The 20,449-nt window shown below is 33.0% G+C and overlaps 1 protein-coding gene across 2 annotated transcripts in view; it reads right to left on the reverse strand.

Annotated features, from left to right (window-relative positions):
• Window positions 1-20,449, reverse strand: part of METTL14 (methyltransferase 14, N6-adenosine-methyltransferase non-catalytic subunit) — a 56,632-nt gene that overhangs the window by 27,772 nt on the left and 8,411 nt on the right. For both annotated transcript variants that reach the window (XM_079919972.1, XM_079919971.1), the window contains exons 4-10: window positions 19,126-19,206; window positions 18,679-18,766; window positions 13,780-13,870; window positions 12,437-12,578; window positions 8,291-8,383; window positions 5,450-5,566; window positions 4,118-4,328 (exon numbers count right to left, since the gene is read on the reverse strand). In XM_079919972.1, the coding sequence (XP_079776098.1) occupies window positions 4,118-4,328; window positions 5,450-5,566; window positions 8,291-8,383; window positions 12,437-12,578; window positions 13,780-13,870; window positions 18,679-18,766; window positions 19,126-19,206 (823 nt within the window). The remainder of the gene's footprint in view (window positions 1-4,117; window positions 4,329-5,449; window positions 5,567-8,290; window positions 8,384-12,436; window positions 12,579-13,779; window positions 13,871-18,678; window positions 18,767-19,125; window positions 19,207-20,449) is intronic.

A 20,449-nucleotide genomic window follows, 5' to 3' on the forward strand; every position in this document is an offset into this window, starting at 1 on the left:
GACTCCGCCTCCCACCCACAAATTCTTCATTGCAATAGCATTTTATTACAACTTCTAAAGGAATTACTAAGACCCAAGTTAGTTTAAATTAGCCTGGCTTCAGCATACACGACACATATAGCAACTTTTAAACCTTTTAAAGCAATAGTAGAGTACTCCTATGGTATATGTGATATATACCTCTGACTACCTCCTTGAGGAAGAAGTGCATTTGAGGATTCAACCCAAATAAATTAAGGCCCCTTGAACAGACTTCCCTCAATTGCTCCTACTATTATTTACATGGTTAACCTCCAACTACCTACAATTTCCCCAAGCAGATATTCCTTCTTAATTTTGTTTTACTAAAGCTAATACTAAAATAATTTTTGCGGCACTTCCCTGGTGGCGCAGTGGTTAAGATTCCGCACTCCCAATGCAGGGGGCCTGGGTTTGATCCCTACCTAGTCAGGGAACTAGATCCCACATGCACGCCACAACTAAGAGTTCACATGCCACAACTAAGGAGCCCACAAGCCACAACTAAGGAGCCCACCTGCCACAACTAAAGAGCTGGCGAGCCACAACAAAGGAACCCACCTGCCACAACTAAGACCCAACGCAACCAAATAAAGAAACAAATAGAATAGAATAAAATAATTTTTGCATGGGCAAAGATAAAGAACTGGATAGTAGTTCGAAGCAAAAAATAAAATTTGTACCTCTAAGACTTTGTTCAACTGGTAGAGATACAGATAGAAGTATATTGTATATGAAAGATATAATGTATAATCTAAAGTGGATAAGGTGGCCACAGCTAAATGGATGGAGAAAACCCGCATTATATTATAGTTTTGAAATATTATAGTTATAAATAAAAATTGGCATTAAGCAAAATTTCTATTTTAGTTGCTGTTTATGCTTATACCTATAATATACGTAACAATTATTCTCTCTACTCCTTAAGTTCTTCTACTCATGTTTAAAAAAACCCACTAATTACAATAATGCTATACGGCCATTAAAAGCATTGTAACTAATTATTTAAAATGTAGAAATATATTTGACATAATATTGAGAAAAATACAAAATGATGACTACAGTTATATAAAAATTTGTATGCACAAGAGAAGTGGAAAATATTATGTAAAAAAAAATGAAAATAATTCTTGGAAGTAGTGAGGTTGAATCTCTTTCCCTCTTCAAAATTTTCTTTAATGTTGTTACACTGATTTTCAATTACTAAAAGATATCCATCTGTTTGATGTTGCTATTACTCTTCAAATAGTTTTGCTTTTTCTTTAAAGTTTTCTACTTCCTTTAAACAGCAGTTGCCACTGGAGATTGTTCCCAGATTCAGGAGCTGTTTTTGGGTAGAACAGGTCAATGATGGAAGAGAAAAATCTGTTCCTTATTTCCTCAAACACTAGAGCCATAATCTTGATATTCAATATATATGGACATCTACACTTTCTGAAAAACACACCACTCCAGTTGAGTATCTAGTGATGTTACTTTCTTTTAAGCCAGTGAAGAGGAAACATTTGCTTGCCACAAGCTCTGCTGCCAAAATATTTTACTTTGATAACAGAGTAAAATCATCCACAAAATTTCCAAACAAGATTTCATGTATATGTTCAATGGAAGTCTAAACAACTCAAAGTTCATTCTATAGCTGTATATATACTATGTATGTAGTGACTTATGCATGAACTGTATGTGTATTGTGAAAAACTGGTTTAAAAAGATTAAATTTAAACCACAGCATTCCCACCCTTTAAAAATCAATATAACATTTTAATTTAGAATAATTCAAGGATGCATGCTGCAATTTCCGAGATAAACACTGAAGGAACAATAAAAGAATATCTAAACAAGCTAATTAAAAAAAGAAAAATTGAATAATACAAGAATACTTAATCCAAAAGAAACAAGAGAAAAGGGAACACAGAACAGGTGGTACCAATGTAAAGCAAACAGTTAGATGGTAATTTATGCCCCAATATATCAGGAATTACATTAAATATAAACTGACTGAACAATTCAATTAAAAGATAAAGATAAAATGGATGAAAACTATGTGTTTGCTCACAAGAGATACACCTTAAATGTAAGGATATGGAAGATCGAAAGTAGAAGGCTGGAAATAATATGCCAAGCAAACACAAACCAAAAGGAAGCTGAAATAGCTATAATAATGTCAGATGAAGTAGAATTTAAAGTTGAGAAACACTGGATAAAGAAGGACATTTCATAATACTAAGAGGGTCAATCTACTAGGAAGGCATAAAAATTTTTACCTTTTAGATACACCTAATAACAGAATCTCAGATATAAACTAACAACTAAACAAAACCACAAACCCATAATCCTTATAGATTTTAACATACCTTTCTTATAGAATAAGTAGTTTTAAAAAAAATCAGTAAAGACATGGCTGATATAAACAGCAACAACAAATACTACAACCAATCAAAAAAAAACATATTGTTACATTCTTTTCAATCAGACTTAGAATATTTATCTAAATTGGGTCAAAAGCAAATCATAACAAATTACAAACAAGTGAAATCTTATGGTATATGTTATTTGACAGTATTAATCCAAAAAGCAATGACAAAATGATAACTTAAGCAACACAATACTGAATAACCTGCCAGCAGCAAAACTTTACTTTTAAATATAGGAAACATTTTCTCTAAAGCCAAGCCCCAGAGTAAACATTTCACATGCAAAATATTTCTTTGTAAAGAGAGTGTAGTTTTTTACTTTCCTCTTTATCATTTTGCACAATTTTATGAAACTTAAGGCCATCAGTTTCTACAACTGAAATAGTTTTAAGATACTGTGTTCACCAACGCACACTCACAAAGAAATAGCTGACAGGGCTGAGGAGTGGGTAGAGAAGTGATGGATTACGTCATACATACATAAGGCAACTTTAAGGATTACTTTTTTTTTAGAATGAACATCAGAGTTTCTTCTAAATTCTTAGGTACTTTTAAGGCCAATTATTCCACTGTAACTTCTTCAATTTTTACTTTTTATAAAATGTAGACTGTTTAAGACAAATAAGATCCTGGCTCATTTCAGCTTTTTTTTTTTTTTTTTCCCTTCAGCTTTAAACAGCATTTCTAGCATGGTAAGGCCAAACAGGTTGATTTTATATATTGTGACTGAAGCGATGCAATGTTCTTAAAAGCTACTTCTATATTTTCTGAGAAGAAACAGATGCACTATTATTTCAACAATACTTTGTAAACAAAAGCTGTGCCCTCTATAAAAGAAAATCCTAGTCCATAAGATTATTATTTTCTATTCATTTTTTTTTCAAAATAGTAAATTCACATTATACCGATTTAGTAAAGTGTTAAAATTTTGATGAAACAACATCATGATACATTTAAGGAAAGAAGCCAGGTACTTTAGTTTCTAATAAAGCCAAGATCTGTATTTCACAAAGGTATGGTTATTTTCTGCAGGATCATTTTATTAGCAGACATTTAGTCCTGTCCAAAAAGTCAGAAGACATTTGGTTCATGCCAAAAGATACTTGAAATTTAGTCCTATCCAAAACATCCATGAGCAAATTTGGTCCATGCCAAATGGTTTTGGACAGGGCCATATATCAAGGTCATTTTGGTGTGGACCAAATATCTTACAGACATTTTGGACAGGACCAAATGTCCTTTATGCATTTCTTCACTCAACATAATATTTACTCAATAACCTGAATGTTGGGTAGAGAGAATAAGACAATCTCCGATTTCTATGAGACTGCATACTAAAGAGACTGACTATAAACATATGCCCAAATGAATCTATAATTCAGATAACGATAAGTGCTATGAAGAAAAAGAAAATAGATTAAAGGGAAAGACAGCAGTAGGAGGAAGGGAGTGGAGTGGCAAGTTGGCTAATTTAGACAGGGTTGTGAGAAAAGATCCATCAGGTATTTGAATGATAGGAGAAAAGTCCATGGAAGAGTACTGAGACAAGACTGAGCTTAGCATATTTGAAGTATAGCAAGAAGAAGAATCAAATATATAAGAATTTTATTTTACATAACACTGTGTGTTCTTTCTTAACATCTATATCCCAAGGAACTATCAGTTTTTTTTTCCTCCTGAGGTCTTACCTGGTCGAATTGTACTATCTCTTCCAAATAAATGAAGGCGTCTTCTACCAAGACAAAAATGTTCAATTATATGAAAAATTTCTACAGGCTTTTCTATATTGCCAATTTCAGGTTCTTCTGTGATAATCAAGTCAATGTCAACATTAGCATGAATGAAGTCCCCATCTGTGCTACGCTTAACAGTTCCTTTGATCCCCATAAGGCAGTGTTCCTAAATAATAATAAGAGCAGAACAATTAATCTCTTTTCATCAACAGTCATATTTCACAACATTTTACATTTCTGACGTTCTTCAATTCCAAAACAATCCTCATTTCTCTGAATCTTTGGGATATAGGTCTCTGGGCAAAAACACAAAAGGAAAAACCTGGATCTCTGGATCTGAGAAGACTGCCAGGGAAACTAGACATTACAGTATTAAACTTGGGGCCATGACATTTTAGAATTGAGTCAACAACCGTAGAATCTTTTCCTCTGCAACCCTTGATAATAACTTCTCTTCAGCAGTTATGGGCATGGCACTTGACCTTGGAATCTTAAAATGATGTTATACTGGGCTTCACATGATCCAAGATCAAAACTATATATAAGGTATAAGCCTTTTCATATGGAGAGGACTTCAAGCATGGATACAGACTTATAAATACTCAACATAAGTAAATGTGAAAACCAAATGATTTCCTTTTTTGTTGTTTGTTTTTTGACCTCTATTTAATCTGGATGACAGAGTATAGTTTAAATAAATTTAATCTCACTTGACTCCATGAACCAATAATAGCAAGGATGGCTTAGATTCCCTTCAAACAGAATTTCTAGTCCAAGAAAAACTTTAAAAAGACCCTCCACCAGAGTCTCCCTGAAGAGTGAAAGACTGGAGGACAAACTGTTAAACCCTGATAACTAGCTGGGCAGTCCTCTGAAGCAGAGGTTCTCAGTGGTTCTTGTTCAGGTTCTTACGTAGAAAAAAGAAAGGAAGGGGAAAGAAATATTCATCTAAGCTGGCCAGCTATGAGTCTTGCTGCCATTTCTTTTTTCTCAGCATAGAGAAAGGAAAAAAAGCTCAGGGTCAGAAGTACTAAAAGCCCATATCTGACTTAGAATTACAGCAGTTTAAGATATACAGGAATACCTTCTTCAGCTCAGTATAGGTTGATCTGAGTGAATAAAATATTTTTAAATTAACTTGGACGTATTACTTTAATGCTCAATGCCATTTGTACAAGTCAAAGAGAAGGATCTTTCCACCAAAATTAATTAAACAGTATACAGTCATTTGGAAAAGCTTGAGAGAAAATAATGAAAATAAAGAAAACAAAACAGTAAAGGCAATACCTTTGTTCTCTGGAAGACAGCCTTTGGATCTAAAGTCTTAGTCTTCCCAGGATTGTTTTTATTGGTTTTAATCCAACAAATATCTTCACATCTTCTGTAACCCCACTTGCGTAAACACTAGAAATGAAAGAATTTTTTTAAAAATTCTTAGCTAAAAGAAATAAACAATACTTAAAATAACCAACCAGCATTAAAAACTTCCTAGAGGTTTGAGACATTAAATTCCAAGGTGTCACAGTAATTTTGTCTTTGTGCAGAAATAGAAAAAAAGAAATACTAGTCTTTAAATATACAGCCATTATACAGAATACATATACCTTCTGAATATTAATATACAGTTGATATCAAAACATAGAAAGGATTACATAATACTCTGATTCTTTAATACTACCTTCTACTGTCATCAATAGAAAGTTTTAAATCATAAGAAAACTCAGTCCCTCTTTAATCAGAAAATAATTCAAAAGATAATTTTGAATAAATGGGCCACACTCTTCAAAATGTTAAGGTCATGAAAGATAAGAAAAACTAAGAAAGTCTTCCAAATAAAAGAAGATTGAAGAGACATGAAAACTGATGACACTAAGTGATCCTAAGACCAGAAAAAAATTATTTATACTGTATAGATGTTATAAGTGGGACAACTGCAAAAACTGTCTTATTGAGAATAGTATCAAAACAGTGTTAATTTTATGATGCTAATAATTGTACTATTATTATATAAGAAAATGACCTTATCTTCCAGAAATATAACTGAAACACTTAAGGGGAAAGGGACATTATGTCTAGAATTTACTCTGAAATGGGGGAGGGAAAAATGGTAAGAATGAAAAAGAGTAAAAGAGAGAGTGAGGGGGAGAGGAGAATAAAAAAGTAAATGTGAACATTTGAGTTTCTGGGTGAATGGTAAATGCGGATTGTTGCATAATTTTTAGAACTTTTCTGTAAGACTGAAGTTATTTTGAAATAAAATGTCTTAAAATCAAAAAAAAAAAAAAAAGAAAATTTTGTTCCTTCCACCTCAACTTTCTATCCTCCGACAAAGCTAAAAACTGTTGAAAATGTTCTAACTGATAACTTCTTTCCAAATGAGTCTTATGTTATTTTTATGATTTAATACTAAACCTCAAAAATTCAAAGACTTAAAATTGTTATTATATTTCTTTACTGAGTAAAACTTTACTTTCATCTTTATGTAATCTAGACAATAGAGAGATTTGAACCTTAGTGTCCTAGAACATGTTATATATGAACATATAACAAATACTAGTTAAGTGAGTACTCAGAGTGGCATTTTGAGGCCCACAATATGTATGTGTTAGCTAGCTGCTGGGAAAAAAAACGTGAATAAGATATAGTCCTTACCCCTAGTTGATTAAGAGCAAAGTAGGGGGAAATAAGTAAATTGTGCAGTACAATATTGTTGGTACTATGATCAAGTATAAATAGAGATGTAGTGGAACACAAAATATACACACTTTTCAGGAATGCTCTTATTGTATAAACTGAGTTTCACCACAAAATGAAACTTAGATTTTTAATTTAAAATCTCAAAAATCAAGATCAGTACCTGTTCCTGTTGCCAAGTATTTGTTTCGCACTGCATTAAATATCACAAGGGCCTAAATCCAACATTTCCTAATCAACTTAGCACAACTCATGAGTATTTATCATGCTGAATTATTTTTGTAATCATTTGGAGCCAAAAGCTGCTTTCACCAATATGATAAATTGCTGCATAAACAAATAAGATAAAACCTCCTAATCAATTTCAACCTAATTTGGGGGGTGGGAGAAAAGTCCAAAGCCAAACATTAGAACTAAAAAAGCTAAATACCAATATACCTATAAAAACATACAGTATGTCTCTATTTTCTTAGATTTTCTATAGCATCTTAGGGAGGTGCCAGCAATAAAATAGATACCCTATATACAGTTATAGTCTTACCATGGATTTAATAAATGACAGAAGCAATGATGTTATCCAACAGTCTCAAACTTGCTATTTATACAAAGAATACACAAGCAATTGCAGAATTTCAGGATTTGACAACCAATTCATCTCAATATAATCCTACTTAAATTCTTCACCTGTCAAATGGACACCTCCTAAAATTACCAGGATTTAAATGAGATCATAGGCAGTAGATCAAGTAATATTTCCTAAAAATGGAAAGTATTATCCAATAACAAGTGAGGTAACTGAAACACACAGAGTAAATATCTCTTTACCCAAAGTTTCACTGTTGGACATCAGAATTGAGACCAGAACTAGCCACAATGCTTCCATCATAAAAAAGCTTTATTATTTTGTTTCCATTTAGAAATCCAAAATAATCCAATCAAAAAACCAAAAAAAGTTCTGAAATACAATAAATATAAGGTACTTAAATTGAGATGTTATAACTTCTTTCTCACTCTCATGAATTTATTCAAACTATGTGCTCCAGATGCTGTGTTATTTTTCCAATTTGATTTGGCTTTCATTTGGAATTCAGGAGTTAATGCTAGCCAGAAGAATACTTTTTAGCTACTAATAATGAACAGTAAATGACACTAAGCAGCTTGCTTTTGAGCAGCAATTCAGTTTCAAATCTCTGAACTGTTCTCTTCCTGCAGTTGTAATAAATCATATTTTGATTTATTCACCCCTAATGCTAGTTAACTAAGGGATACTGCCTTTTGCACATTCTTTTTTAAACATTTTTTTCTTCTGAATATTTTAATACTGTTCAAGAAACAAAGGAGAAAATAACATTAATCTTCAAACTTTTTATGCAACATACTGTGTTATTTTTTTCTTACAAATTTAAAAAACCACTTAAAAAAACACCATCTTACCACTCTTCCAAGGTCCAATCCCTCCCCAGAACCACACCAGAGAAAAATAAATGATCGAGGTGCTGCAATCTCATCAATTTCTAACTTCATGATCTGTAAGAAACCAAACCAATATTGCATAGAAGCATTGTTTCCCATTCATCCTAAATCCAAAAGAACAACCATTGAGATTTATCAGGACTTACAGTAAATGTGTTCTTTAAATGTACTAATTTTCATTAGGAAATACAATGGAAAATAAATTTTATTCTTAAAACTTGTTCTTCTGGTTTTTTATTCCCTATTAAGACAACACAGATGCACACATGCACATACATACACTTGATTTTCTATGGAAAGAGTTTACAGGAAACCATATTTATAGAATTACAGAATTTTATAAGTTATGGCTTGAGAGCAACCTGTTACCACTTACAGAAAAACTGAAAAGGGATTAAATTACGCCAAAGATAGGGGCAAAATTAAAACCATAACCACAAATGTTTGGGGGAGGACTTGGTTTCCAGTTCTAAATAAAATAAATCAATATACACATTTCAGTATAATGACTAAGTCTGAAATGTCACAAACAATAGACTATAATTGTTTGCTTTGTATTTGTTAAGTGTGTCAATTTTAAAAAAAGTTCTGCAATAATTAAATCTCTAAATTGGGGAAATACCATATACTTGTATAAATGACTATAAAAGCAACCATTTTACATGGTATTCCTTTTCTTTTAGCTTCCTGTCACAGTTAAGAAGTTCCAGAGACAACGGTTCAAGCAAATATTTTTAGTTTCACGTATTAAGAAAACCTTAACTTCTACCTGAGTGGATCATAACCACATCATCTATAATTTATCTAGGTAAAAATACATTATTTGACAGTGATAATGGAAAAAAAATTACAATAGGCATAAACCCATTCAGTTTTATACTTCCGACTTTAAGTCTTCATATATCTCATCTTATATTCTCATAGGAATATGAATTAAAATAAATATGTAATACGCACACACATATAATATTCCTACAAACGTCTATACATGGTATGGCTAAAGATAAGTGATGGCACACACCAGTGAAGAACATTAAGCAAATTACTCTCTTGACATTACAATTATAAATGCTAAATGTTGGTATTTTAAGAAAGTGCTTATATTCTTTTTGTTTTTGTTTTTTGTTTTTGCGGTACGCGGGCCTCTCACTGTTGTGGCCTCTCCCTGTTGTGGCCTCTCCCGTTGCGGAGCACAGGCTCCAGACGCGCAGGCTCAGCGGCCATGGCTCACGGGCCCAGCCGCTCCGTGGCATGTGGGATCTTACCAGACCGGGGCACAAACCCATGTCCCCTGCATCGGCAAGCGGACTCTCAACCACTGCGCCACCAGGGAAGCCTGAAAATGCTTATATTCTTAAACAAAACACACTGGCCTCTACTGACTCTCTTATGTGAAAAAGAATACCTGTGAAACCCGAATGCTTTTCTTATTTATACTTTATTTATATTAGCTACTGGCACTTTAAGGTATTATCACATAAACGTTAAGAGCTTAGGGCTCTGGGGCCAGACAAAACTTTTCAATATACATATAAAATGGAATTCCTTTATTTCAAAAACTCTGTTAGTTTATCATATATAATTGAAGCTCCTGTACCTTCACTGACCAAACCTTAGAGATTCGCTAGAGAAAATAAAGTTCAACCTAACCACTAATCATAGACATAATAAGATTAATTTTTCAATTTTCTTTTGACTAAATTGACCAAGATTGTTTTACATTATTAATCAATTTTGATGAGGATATGGTGAAATAGATATTTCTTCAACACTACTAGAAGGAATGTAAATTTGTGCAACCTATCTGGAGAAATTCTCAGCAATATCAAGAGCATTACATCTTTAACCTTAAGTTTTGGGGATACTATATACTGTATACTTTTCTGTTTCAACAATAAACACAGATTACACTTATCAGAGGAGAGGAAAAACTTGTAAAGTAAAATAAAATAAAAATAAAATAAATAAAATTGCCAGAGGTACTGAAGCTGAAAGGGAAAGCTTCAAGGAAGAAAAACTGAAGTTATTACATCTTGAAAAATAAGTAATATTAACAATAGTTAATAATTATTAACTCGGAAGACGTGCAAGGATTCAAAGCAGTTCTCTATGAAACACCAGTCTAGAATTTCAGTCCTTTCCCGTCCCTACCTCTCTTCTGTGTTCAGTGCTCCTGATCACACTCTCCTCCTCGAAATTCCCTATTCCCTTGGTTTCCGTGACATTCATACTCTCTTGGTTCACCTCATTCATCTTTCACCCATTCTTTTCACATCTCTTTTATAATGTGCCTCTTAAATGTAAGTTTCCTGAGGATTTACAGTAAATCCACTGTATCTTAATTGAGACACTATCTCAAGACAAATTCATTTATTCTCATAGGTTTAATGTGCTAAGGCTTTAAAATCTGTATTTTGAGATGATCATATCTTTTAAGTTTCATAATCTTATTACAACCTCTACTTGAATGTCTCACATACACCTCTAAATCAACACATTCAGTAGAATCTAATCACTCTAATCCTGCTACTATTCTTAAATTGACTCTCTCAGCTGGTGATCTCAACCCATTTATCCCAAGATTCAAACTCCTGAGTCATCCTTTACTCTTCCCCTCTTCCCAATCACTAGATCTCGCCAGAAGTATCCACAAAACATTACTGAATTTATCACCTCCTTTCTATTCTTATTAACATCACCCTAAATCAGGGCCCCTTCATCTCCTAACTAGACTACTGCAACAGTGTTCTATCTGCTCTCCCCTCTCCAGACTTCATTTTCTCTAGTCTATCCTCCTCTACACACTAATCTGACCATTTTACTAAACTGGTTAAAGCCCTTCAAAGACTCCTTAATGCCTTTAGGCATTAAGCTAAGCTTCTAAGAAGACAAGTCCAAGCTTCTAAGAAGACAGCATCTCAAGACAGTCCCAATCTGTGTTCCAACATCAACCTACATACAGACCTCCCTCATCCGTCTCTTTGCCTCCATCCCTTCTGCTCTTGCTGTTCCTTCTGCTTGGACTCCCTAATCCACCCTTTTCTTCAGCTGTCCAATTCCAGCTAATCTATCCATACATACTGTTCATGTGTCATCTCCTCTTTGTTTATGTCCCCCAGCTTCCTCAGCTTGGTCAGTTTTTCTCAGATCACCTTATGCAGTCCTCTATTATTGAACTAACAATATGATAATGCAATTATCTGTTTAGGTCATTGTTTATTTTATCCCATTAAACTGTGTGCCCCTTAAGGCCAAATACTAAGTCTTATTCATCTTTCAATCTCCAGTACCTAGTTGCCTAGTACAAAGTGGTGCTGAATAAATATTTGTTATTTTTGTTATTGATCAGTAGAAACAGGTTACTTTATGTAACTAACTGAAGCTATCAGCTTGTTCAATTTTATTTAGGAAAATATAACATCACAATTATATAATACTGAATTATATCACAATTATATAATACATATGTCCCTTAAATCTATTATACTGTAAGTTCTATAAAGAGTAGAAATTATGTTCATATGTGTGTGTGTGTGTGTGTGTGTGTGTGTACGTATACTCTGATGTTTACTAAAACTAACCAAATATGGAATGTTATCAACCAATCTGTTTTTAGACTTATTTCTAGCTATACATTCAAGGACTCTAAGACTGGAATTTTGAGTCTTCCACAGACGATTTACTCACTACCTGCTCAACTTCTGCCTCAAAAAGACAAATCAGGGCTTCCCTGGTGGCGCAGTGGTTGAGAGTCCGCCTGCCGATGCAGAAGACACAGGTTCGTGCCCTGGTCCGGAAAGATCCCACATGCCGCGGAGCGGCTGGGCCCATGAGCCGTGGCCGCTGAGCCTGCGCGTCTGGAGCCTGTGCTCCGCAACGGGAGAGGCCACAACAGTGAGAGGCCCGCGTACCAAAAACAAAAAGACAAATCAGACTAAAGATATAATATTTGTTAATGTACCTTAGACCTTCAGCCATAATATATACTATAAATCTGTATTTACAATTCCTAAAAAAGTAGGGATATTTATAATATTACTTTCTGATCAGACATATATTTATTTGAAAAATAAATAATTCATTACAATGTAGAAAGTTTGATCATACATCATCCCAAGTCCAGCATTTTTCATTAGCAGTGATGCCAGTCTCTCTGTAATATTCTTCTAAAGGGGGTTCAAGAAGAATCACATCAAATTTGGGTGTTAGTTCTCTGATGTCAAAGGCTTCTATATCTGCTTGTAAGTACCTATTTGATTAAAGCATAAAATGTAAGAGATTTTCAAATACTTTACAGTGGTAATGAAAGAAATTTCTTAAATATTTCCTAAACACTATTTACAAAGTCACCATGAGCTAATTACTGAATACCTTTTTATGGAGGAGTATCCTTCCTCAGTACAGACAGTAAACCATCTACCAGTGCTCTTCCAGAGGACATGGATACACTCACACCACAAAGTAAAATCACAGTCCCACACAAACATCCAAAATACAAACTTCTCTCATTTCTTATATTGAAAATCCATACTCAGATGAGTGTCTGAGCCCCTTTCCATTATCATCTTAATATTCCAAAGAATACCATATTACTTTTTCCATAATTGTTAAGTTAGAAAAACTATTTGTTAGTAAGTTTTAAATTCCTCCCTCTAAAAAAGTTTCTAAAAATGGACATAATTTTCTTTCCTTAGTTTGTGCCTTAGTAATATTGTTTAACAGTTTTTTCTAGCTACTTAGTATAAATTACTACTAGCCTTTACTTAATGGTTATTTCCACATAGTATGAAAGTATTTTAAATATACTTTAAATGTAAGAGTGTTTTTAAATAGGATGAATATTAGTCTGCTTAAATTTTTGCCACAAACTCAGACTTCTTTGCGGTTCTTCTAATCATTAACAGTACACATTTTAGCAAACTGTTAAATGTACAAAATGTTCAAAGTAAGCTAAATGTGAAATAAAAAGAGTCTCCAATTTCAAAGACCTTAAACACATTTTTTTAGGAAAGCATTAGTCTGTTTAGCAAAGGTTAAAATGAATTTTTGTATTCCAAAATGTTAATAGCATCTCTGGTTGCTGAGTTATAATTAACTTTCATTTTCTTACTTTCTCTAAGTTTTCTAACTTTCTTCAATAAATAATTTTTGGGAAGAAAAGTCATTTAAAAACATTTTAAGATAATCAGGAATACAACAAATATGATTTTCTAAGAAAAAAATTTAAATTAGTAATTTAAAGTAAATTGTCTAGAAAACTGAAAATAAATTAAATGAGAACCTACTGTGTACTCAGCACTGGAGTTTCAAACTAATATATTTTACTATACAGAAGAAAGTGAATGTGTTAACCTTACAAAGACAGTGAATTTTTTTCAAACAGAAAAGGGGTTACATGATAAAAAGACTAATATTTTAAGCCTGAGTTGGGAACAAAAAACCCCACTTACATAGGAGGAGTGTTAGATTTAGCTATTAACTCATCCTTCAGCCTGATGAGCTCCCTCAGTTTAGGGTATTCTTCAAATCTGTCAGCCAAACCTGAAGAGGAAACATAGTAAATTCCAAATTTCAATACAAATGAGTATCAATGCATTCAAACGTGACGAGCCTGCTCAGAACACAACAATACACAACCACCTCTTCATCCTCACATCCTTTTAAAATAGTCTGAGGACTTTTAAACAATTCATATATACATTTTATATACCTAATGACCCTAATCCCACATGCAGGCAAACTCCCAGATGTTCTAAAGCCCAGATCAAGTCAATTAACCATTTAATTTCTCAAATTTATTAAATTAACTAACCTGCTTATAGCATCAAATTTTGCCATTTGGTTCTCAGAAAAAGAAAAATTTTTCTTTCAATCACGCTTTTTGCATTTTCTTTTTACTCAAAAAAGTCTTTCTCCCAAAGAATCTAGTGATTGTTAAAATTTTTACTTAGTTTCTTAGACAGTTATCCAAAGCAGAGAAAATGAGGATTTCTCTTCTTTACTACTGATGATCTTAAATTAAGTGGCTACACTTTATGGACACAATCCCAGAACAAATCTAGTTAAAAAGATAATGAGTCCCTAACAGTCATTAGCTCACACCTCATTCACTCTGATTACTTATCTAAATTGTACTACCAATTCCAAGATAAGTCACTTTCTCTAAGAATATTTCCTATATCAATATTTATAGTTTTAAAGATCTCACTCCACATTATTATAAACCAAATCCTCAGATACATTTTCAAGCTTAAGACCTTGAAAAACATCTCCAAGTTCCATAAAGGTTAAAAACAGGAGACTTGTTCCCATGTCCTCAAAAATATTTAAATCTCTGAGCCTCAGAAGAAATTTTAGGTAAAACAACATAATAACTGTTTAAACAACTGTAGGAGTAAGTAGGGCTTGAATATCAAAGATTCCTAAAAGTTTTTATTTTGTTTTTTCTTTCTTCCCTACAAGAAGCATATTCATGACAATATAAATTATATAAACATCTTAAGTTGAAAACCAGAAGTACATTTTAATAACTTTAATATCAAAGAGTAAAAAAGTGAAAGATTTTATAAAGCCTCCTCAATCAGTGGTTACAGATCAAATTTCAAATGAAACAAGTTTGAAGATTTTAGTACAGTCAGGTTTCAATCACAATAGAGTCAGCTCTCAATCATCTACAAAACAGGTACACCTTTTTCTCAATCCATAATAGTTTCCTAAGTACATTTTCTTTGCCTTGGAGAAATAAGTATCTTAAAAGCAGAAAGTCTGATAATGAAATTTGATTATATCAATATAACTTATCATAACTTTGAGGAGAAAAACAGCTTTTTGAAGTATAATTGATAAATAAAAACCTTATATATTAAACCTATGTTTAACGTATGCAATTCGATGAGTTTGAACATATGCATACACCTGTGAAACCATCACCACAATCAAGGTAAGACATATCAATAACCTCCAAAAGTTTCTTTGTGTTCCTCTGGTTTTAGTGTGTGTGCATGTGTATGTGTGTGTGGTAAGAACACTTAAGTAAGATGAAATCTACCCTCTTAAACTTTTTTAAGTACTGCTGACTATAGTCAACAGTATTGCTGACTACAGACAATTTGCTACACAACAGATCTACAGAAAAAATTTACCTTGCATAACTGAAATTTTATACCAATTGAACAACAACTCCCCATTTTCCTCTCTCTCTAGACTCTGACAATCACTCCTGCATTCTCTGCTCCTATGAGACTGACTACTCCAGGTACCTCATAAAAGTGTATGTATTTATATACACATACTATTTTAGGTACCTCTGTAAGTGCATGCATATTTGTCATCCTATGACTCGTCTATTTCACTTACCATTATCATAACTTTTTGTGCTACATCTAAATTTTGCCTGTGAAAACATTAAAATCAGTTTCTACATGTTGCTTACAAACAAGAAAGGAAAAAATAAATTGGGTTACATCAAAATTAAAATTTTTGTGTTGCAAATGGTACCAACAAGAAAGTAAAAAATGGGAATTCCCTGGCGGTCAAGTGGTTAGGACTCTGCGCTCTCACTGCCAAGGGTGTGGGTTCAATCTCTGGTCGGGGAACTAAGATCCTGCAAGCCGCAGTGTGGCCAAAAGAAAGACAACCCAAAGAATGGGAGAGAATATTTGCAGATCATACATCTGATAAGGGACTTGTACTGAGAATATATAAAGAACTCTTACAATGTAATAATAAAAAGACAAATTACCAATTAAAAAATAAGCAGGGTTTAGACATCTCTCTAAAGTAGGTATTTAAGTGGAAAAATATGCATAGGAAAAGATTCTTAATATCATTAGTCACTTAGGCAATGTAGATCAAAACCACAATGAAATACTACTTTATACCACTAGGACTGCTATAATTGAAAAGATAATAAAATGTCAAGGGTGGTAAGAAACTGGAAGCCTCACATATTGTTGGTAGGAATGTAAATGGTACAACTGCTCTGAAAAACATTTGGGCAGTTCCTCAAAAAGTTAAACATAGAATTACCACATAACACAGCAATTCCACTCCCAGGTATATACCGAAGAGAAATGAAAGCATACATTTACACAAAAACTTTACATGAATATTCATAGCAGCAGAGTTTATAACAATCAAAAAGTGGAAACAACACAAATGAATAAATGAAATGTGGTATGTACATACAATGGAATATTTGGCAATAAAAAGAAATGAAGTACTGATAATATGCTGCAACATCAATGGCCCCTGAAATCATTATGTTAAGTGAAAAAAGCCCAGTCACGAAATATCACATGTTGTATGAGTCCAATTATATGAAATGTCTAGAATAGGCAAACTGATAGACAATAGTCAATTAATGATTACTTTAGGCTGGGGGGCAACTGTGGGAGAAGGAATGGGAATTGACTGCTAATGAGTACTGAATTTCTTTAGGGGAGATGAAAATGTTCTAAGGATGTGGAGAAAGGGGACTTGTACACTGTTGGTAGGAATGTAAACCAGTGCAGCCACTGTGGAAAACAGTATGGAGGTTTCTCAAAAATCTAAAAATAGAACTACCACATGATCCAGCAACTCCATTTCTGGGTATATATCTGAAGAAAATGAAAACACTAATTCAAAAAGATACACGCACCCCAGTGTTCTTAGCAGCATTATTTACAATAGCCAAGAAATGGAAGCAACCTAAGCGTCCAGCAAAGGTAAATGGATAAAGACAATGTGCCATATATATACACACACACACACACACACACACACACACACACACACACACAATGTGGTGTATACACACATACACACACTTATTACTCAGCCATAAAAAAAAGTGAAATTTTGCCTTTTGCAACAACATGGATGGATTGGAGGGTATTATGCTTAGTGAAATAAGTCAGACAGAGAAAGACAAATACTGTATATTATCACCTATACGTGGAATCTAAAAAATAAACTAGTGAATATAACAAAAAAGAAACAGACTCACAGATAAAGAGAACAATCTAGTGGTTACGGGGGGGAGAAGTGGGGAGAGCAAAATAGGGGGAGGGGATTAAGAAGTACAAACTTCTATGCATATAATAAATAAGCTACAAGGATATATTGTACAGCAGAGAAAATACAGCCAATATTTTATAATAACTATAAATGAAATATAATCTTTAAAAATTGTAAACTACTATTTGTACACCTAAAACTTATATAATATAGTAAATCAACGATACCTCAATTTTTTAAAAAGTTCTAAAATTAGATTGTGGCAATGGTTGCACAAATCTATAGATATTCTTAAAAAACTCAATTATATTCTTTAAATGGGTGCACTGTATGGTACATGAATTCTCTCAGTCAAGCTGTTTTTAAAAATGTAGGGATAATGCCTTTGGTAAGCTTATCGGTAGACTGGACACAGCTGAGAAAAGATTCTGAGCGTGATGATATCTCAATAGAAACCTCAAAAACTGAAAAGTAAATAGAACAAAAATTGGAAAAAAAAAAGCCAGACTATCTAAGGAATGTGGGACAACTACAAAAGGTAAAATGTGTAATGGAAATATAAGAAGGAGAAAAAACAGAAAGAGGAACAGAAGAAATATTTGAAATAATAATGACTGAGAATTTTCCCAAAATAATGTCAGACATCAAACCCCAGACACAGGAAGCTCAGAGAGTACCAAAGAGGATAAACGCAAAAAAAACCCAAAGCAAACAAAACCCAGCTATACCTACACATATCATTTTCAAACTACAGAAAATCAAAGCTAACGAAAAAATTCTGAAAGAAACCAGAAAAAAAAAAACCAAACCTATTGAGGAACAAAGTTAAGAATTATACCCAACTTCTCAGAAACAAGCAAGAACAGGGTGAAGTAAAATACTTAAGTGTTGAAAGAAAGAAAACACCAATCTAGAATTCTGTACTTTGCAAAATTAATCTTTCAAAAGTAAAGGAAAAATAAAGACTTCCTCAGGCAAAAATTGAGGGAATTTGTTGCCAACAGGCCTGCCTTGCAAGAAATGTTAAAAGAAATTCTTTAGACAAAAGGAAAATAATGTAAGTCAGAGAATCAGATTTACATAAAGAAAGGAAGAGCATCGAAGGAATAAATGAAGGCAAAATAAAAATGAGGGATAGTTACAGAACCAAAATGAAGGAAAGATGGAAGGAAGAAGGAAAAAAGTAACACTGCTTGATGGAAAAAGAGAGTGTACTAGAAGTACTAGGAATGGAAAGGGGAAGCCAAGCCAGGAAAAATAACTTTGTTAGAAATAAACCACAAAATGGATAAATTACATGCATGTAATCAACAGCCAGCAATAGCATATTCCCAACAAATCTGACATACCTACATCTCTGATGAAATTTTGAGGTCTATGTCCGGTGTCTACAAAATGTTGGCAGTAATCATTATGGGGATTTAAACTCTGTGTTCCCTAAAGAAAACGTCAAAATTAAATAAACAGCATTCGCTCTGAGGGCAGATACACTAACTCTGTACTTTATTTTTTATTATGAGGCCATACAAAATATAAGTTAATTGACATTAAAAAAAACAGAAAACATCACTATTAAAATAATAGTATTACAATTCAGTATCTACAGACATTAATAAAGCATTATCTCATCCTAAATGGGCAAGCATCAGAAGAATATTTCATGAATAATTTTAAATGACCTTTATAATAATGATCCCTCAATAACTGAAAAAATCTTGAAAACAAATAAGTATTTAAAATCTTTTCAGGCATAGAGCTGAAATGTGAAGTTATGGACGTGAAAATTATTTTTTTACCTTAAGAAAAGTACTAGAATCTTTGTAAATCTCTTCTTCATATGGCAAATTCTCTTCCTCCTGTTGTAGTTCTAATTCATCCTTGGAAAAGGAAGTATACATTTTATGTATAAGAGGAGTATCTTACATATTATGATATCTCGAGTATTAAGACTCATATAAATATTTTCTTTCCCTAAGACACAATAAAGTTTTCAAATTACTGTTAAAGTCAAATATTGAAGTCAGGACTTCCCTGGTGGTCCAGTGGTTCAGAATCTGCCTTCCAACGCAGGGGACACGGGTTGGATCCCTGGTCAGGGAACTAAGATCCCACATGCCGTGGGGGAACTAAGATCCCACGTGCCGCGGGGCAAGTAAGCCCGTGCACGCGGCCGACAGCTAGAGAGAAGCCCACGGGTGGCAATGAAGAGCCCACATGCCACAACTAAGGCCTGATGCAGCCAAATAAATAAATATATAAAATACAAATTAAAAAAAAATTTTTTTAATCTAAAAAAAACTTGAAGTTTTTGCTTTCTCATCATTAGCTGTAACTAGTTATGCTTATAATATATAAAATAAATATTTCTTTTTCATTCACTTCAGTAATAATTGTCTATAACTACTAATTTTGTTGACTAAGTTATCTAGGATTATTTATCTCTGATATAATACCTTAAATATTAGAATTTAGCTCAAATCATGAAAGATATGACCACCAATGGGCAATTTTATTTCTACTAGATCAAACCATATGAAACTGCTATTTTATAAGTCAAAAATGTTAAAATATCAGAAACTGTATATGGTTTGACCTAATATAATCACAAATAGTTAAGTTATATAAGAGGATATATCAAATGCAACCAATACACAAGAGAATATCTATGAAATTAGATAATTATACCTAAAGATTTACTGAAACTATTTATTCTCTTCTCTATTGAATATAGTTCTATGACAATTAATTTGAAAAAAAATGGAGGTAGGTTTTTTTGTCCTTAACTTTCTTTCTTTTCAACTACATATTGTAATTACAAGTTGAGAAGCTGGGTTTTTGCCTTGGGCCTCTGTCAGAAATGGTTCTACACTGCTGTCTAGCCCATGAGTTCTCAAAATATTTTAATTGTACTACCCTATATTGTTAACATGGAATAATGCAACTCAAAGAAGACAGTATTGTAGCCCCTCGAAATATGATTGAATTATCCAAAGTTTCTGATACATCTACCTCCTTACTCTTATTTAAGAATGCTATTGCCTAGTGCTTACTAGGCATTATGCTAAGTGCTTCATATACATCACCTAATTTAATCCACATACTTCTGTGTTAAACTGATAT

The sequence above is a fragment of the Stenella coeruleoalba genome (genome assembly GCF_951394435.1).
Source record: "Stenella coeruleoalba genome assembly, chromosome: 4".
NCBI lineage: Eukaryota > Metazoa > Chordata > Mammalia > Artiodactyla > Delphinidae > Stenella > Stenella coeruleoalba.